This window comes from Nicotiana attenuata, chromosome 9, assembly GCF_001879085.1.
Source record: "Nicotiana attenuata strain UT chromosome 9, NIATTr2, whole genome shotgun sequence".
NCBI classification, from domain to species: Eukaryota; Viridiplantae; Streptophyta; class Magnoliopsida; order Solanales; family Solanaceae; genus Nicotiana; species Nicotiana attenuata.
The window spans coordinates 38,952,089-38,956,315 of record NC_031997.1 but is presented as its reverse complement, the minus strand read 5'-3'; the positions used below and the strand labels follow the sequence as shown (position 1 = coordinate 38,956,315).

Below are 4,227 nucleotides of genomic sequence, written 5' to 3'. Positions count from 1 at the left end.
GTCGAAATGGCCCAAGGAGCAGCGAAGTCTGTGGTCGAAGAGTCAACGAGAGTCGTAGTCGAGGTGTCAGCAAGGGTCAAGGCCGAGGTCGAGGACCGTTGATAGAGTTTTAACGACTAGTTTTCAAGATAGGATATTAAAGAGAATACTCTAGTGGATATTCTCTGCACTTGTACTATTAGGGTTTCTTAGAACATGTCCCATATGAATAGAAAAAGAGATAATGATCGAGGACATGTGACATTCATTTATAAAAATACACACTTTGACTTGAGAAAGAGAATCAGATCCCACTTGGTAAGATACAAACATCACCTTTTAACTAAGATTCTTGTCTATACTTTTCCACTAGGTCCGAAAATAACTCAAATATTCAAGGGATCGCCTATCATTCTTCATTGTCAGAAGGAACAACCACTTATTCCATCGTTTCTTGGGCGAATCATTCATTTTATTTACTTAAATGTCATTTATTGTTGAATGCTATATTATTGCTTCCGATTTCCAGAACATGTATTGTATATTACTGCCACTGTCCGACCAAATCCACACAATATTTATCGCTTCTTTAAGAACTTCATCTGAGGATATTATTGTTAGCTAAGATTAACTCATCACATAAATTTAATTATTTGAAGCAAGATTTATAGTTTTTGGTCAAACATGATTCCAGAGGGATTTCAAGAAGACATACTCATACTTATTCCGATTCAAAATTACTACTACGCTATGGAACTTTCAGTAGATCTGCAATAAGTCTGATTTTAGGTAGCACTCATAGATAAAAACCAACGAAGAGCTCCTCCTTGGACTAGGCTTGAAAATTAGATGGTGCATCTTGGAGATTGGCGTACTTAGCAAGGGCATCCACATACGTATAAGGATAGCAGCTGGTGGTAAAAAGTTTTTTCAGTAAAAGGGATCGCAGGTTACACATTATGTTGCAGTAAACTCAGCAACGTTCTCGTACACAAATCTGTGAAGATTCAAAGACAGACAAAAATCATGATACTTGCAACATTAACCTATGAACTAACAATCTGAAACCTAAATTATCCACATGCACTTCGATTATAGCATGTGACTTTACGTAGTCTTCTCCAGAGAAAGGACATTCTTCAGGACTAATCTATAATTCGTCCTTGGCATCAGAATCATCTTTGGCAGCAGCTTCTTTGTCATCAGTTTCAGCTTCAGGTTCCTCAATATCCTCTTCTTCCTCTACTGCTGCATCAGGGCTAACATTTAAACTGCTCTTAACTGAGCTGTAGATGCGGGAGGCAAAATCCTTTGGGTCATTGAGCAGGAAACCACTCTCCAGTAATGCTGTTTGGTACATTAACTGAGCCGTTTGCTTCACGCTCTCATCCTGTGAACCAAGTACAAGAAATTAGTAACAGATAGCCATTTCTACAACATCTATCATTTGATCACATGTTTAGAGATAAAATCAAGTGTACCTCAGGGTCCTTGATTACTCTCTCCCGAAGCTCCTTGATAATTGGGTGCCTAGGGTTGATCTCAAGCACCCTTTTACCCCGCATATACGCCTGCTTGCTTGCATCTGACAGAGTTTGTGACTGCATGATTCTTTCCATATTAGCACTCCAACCGTATTTCGATGTCACAACTACACAAGGGGTGTCGGCCAAACGGTTGCTAATCTTGACATCATCTACATTGTCACTAACAAGAGCGCCCTTCCACCATTTGGTTAGCTCCTTAAATGACTCCTTGAGCTCTTTGGCTTTTGAATCCTTGCCCAGCTTCAGGCCCTCTTTAGACACATTTTGGAACTTATTGTCTTCATAGTCCATAAGGTACTGCATCAGGTATTCATCTACGGGGTCCGTGAAAAAAATCACCTAAACAATGAAACAAGGCAAACTTAGCAAATGAATCTTTAGAGAAGACATGATAAATGCATTTATAAGAGAATTCAAATATCAAAGACAAGGAACATAGTCAAACTCACAATGCAAGAAAAGACGACTAATACTTTCTGTTAAAATAAACTACTACTAGTTATTTTGTTATGCGGCTTTCCCATGCAATCTTAAGAAAGACTCATACCTCATAATTTTTCTTCGTTAGCCTCTCAAGGAATGGTGATTTCTCCAACTGCTCTTTGCTAGCTCCAGTTATATAGAAGATATCCTTCTGTCCAGCCTTCATCCTTGAGATGTACTGATCTAGGGATGTTAGTTTACCATCTGATTTTGAGCTGTAAACGAGAAAATATTAAGACGACAAGGGATCAGTCACCCTGATTTGACTTAACAATCTCATTAAGAATAACACTCTTAAGACACAAAGCATACGTCTCAAATCGGAGGAGCTTAGCCAAGCGGTTTCTGTTAGTTGCATCTTCTATGATACCAAGTTTTACTGACTTTCCAAATTCATTCCAAAACTTTGTGTATTGACCTTTCTTCTCGTTGTCTGCACTGGATTCTTCAACATCTGTAACGTCATGAGAAACTCAGAAATGAGAAAATGAGAAATTCAATCTCTTAGGCAATGGATTGTTCAGAGATATAAACTAACCTTTCTTATCCTTGTCGTTAGATTCATCAGGATCCTCATCAGCAATCTTGCGTATCATGTCAAGGGCCTTGCGGATGAGTTTCTTCTTAATTGTCTTCAAGCTACTGTGCTGCTGAAGCATTTCTCTTGAGACATTGAGGGGTAAGGTGTCAGAATCAACAAGACCCTAGCATAAATGTTAAACAAAATGGTGTTAGAAACTCTTGGCCCATACATAATATAAACAGTGAAGTTCTAGAGTAACAAGAACTACCATTAGGAAACTCAAGTACTTGGGCAACAATTCGTCAAATTCATCAGAGATAAAGACCCGTCGGACATATAACTTCAAGTTGGATTTCTTGGAGTTGTAGTAGCTTTCATATAGATCTTGAGGAGCCTTAGGAGGAACAAATAGTACAGCCTTGAACTCAACATCACCTTCAGCATTAAAGTGACTCCAAGCAAGGGGCTTCTCATCACTGAAGTCCTGGCAAAATAATACAAGAATTTAGCAAATGGTAAGAGAGTTTACAAAAGGTTTCTACTCTTCCCACTGCATTTCAACTGGAAGAAAGTAAGTAGCAATTTACCTTTGCAAGTGAGTGATAGAATTTCGTATACTCTTCCTCTGTCACCTCCTTTGGATTCCGAAGCCATATAGCTTTCACATCATTCAAAAGCTCCCACTCATAAGTGGTTTCCTTCACTTTCTTAGTTTTAGGCTTTTTCTCATCTTCTGGCTTCTCAGAATCATCTTCATCTCCTTCTTCAGAAGAGCTGGTTTCAGCTGTTCACAACATTGAAAGACTATGAGGCCGCATAAGATTAAAAGACAAGGAGGGAGTAAACTTTAATTCATCTAGCAACCTACCCCCCCCCCCCCCCAAACCCCAAACGAATTTCTCCCAGCAGGGTACAGGTCTTAAAATATGCATTAAACACATTCACTACAAGTTCCGACTTCATTAACACTGAATAAACTTGGCAAGCCAAGTAGGATGAATCACGCATACATGTTTCCTCTTCATCACTTGACTCGTCTTCATCGACAGGAACCTCCTTCTCAACCTCTTTGCTTGCCCAAAGATTTATAGGGAAGTTGATGAATTCAGAGTATTTCTTCACCAGGTCCTGCGTACAAGGTAACCCATGCATTAAGCAATGTAGAGAACCTCAACAGAAGCTTCAGAAACACAATATTATTTCAGAAACATAAAGTATGTCCATAGAAACTCTTATTTTCAATTTAATCTGGTAACCTGAACTGGAAAATAATCAAATTCAGAGTAGAGAATATTCAGGATAGATGCTGATGACAAGTACCAAAATGTAAGAATCCAAAAACTTAGTCAACAGAACAACAGGTTTGGCTTTTTTTTCTAACTCCAAAAATTTATCTTACCTCCACACAGACACACAAGCACAAGATTGGATATGCAAAAACAGAAACAGCCCAAATATCACAGACTTTTACTTCTAGCTAGCAATTCATCCATAAGCTTAATCATCTCATTCTCAACCACTGTAATACAAGACTTATGGAATATCAAGTAATTGGTCCTGTTGTTTCTTCTGCTAGACTGCACCCATTCAATCAAAGGTCCCAATAATAAAATAATCCTAAGGGAGCAGAAAAACTCATAACAAATCAAAAAAAGAAAAGGGGGGGGGGGGGGGGGGGGGTAGGCAGAAAATTAC

The 4,227-nt window shown here is 38.7% G+C and overlaps 1 protein-coding gene across 1 annotated transcript in view; it reads right to left on the bottom strand.

The window, feature by feature from the left end:
* Window positions 892–4,227, bottom strand: part of LOC109232279 (endoplasmin homolog) — a 5,693-nt gene continuing 2,357 nt past the window's right edge. The window contains exons 8-15 of the mRNA XM_019397986.1: window positions 3,543–3,660; window positions 3,120–3,316; window positions 2,801–3,016; window positions 2,548–2,713; window positions 2,322–2,463; window positions 2,074–2,224; window positions 1,461–1,865; window positions 892–1,369 (exon numbers count right to left, since the gene is read on the bottom strand). Of these exons, the coding sequence (XP_019253531.1) occupies window positions 1,130–1,369; window positions 1,461–1,865; window positions 2,074–2,224; window positions 2,322–2,463; window positions 2,548–2,713; window positions 2,801–3,016; window positions 3,120–3,316; window positions 3,543–3,660 (1,635 nt within the window). The 3' untranslated portion in view covers window positions 892–1,129. The remainder of the gene's footprint in view (window positions 1,370–1,460; window positions 1,866–2,073; window positions 2,225–2,321; window positions 2,464–2,547; window positions 2,714–2,800; window positions 3,017–3,119; window positions 3,317–3,542; window positions 3,661–4,227) is intronic.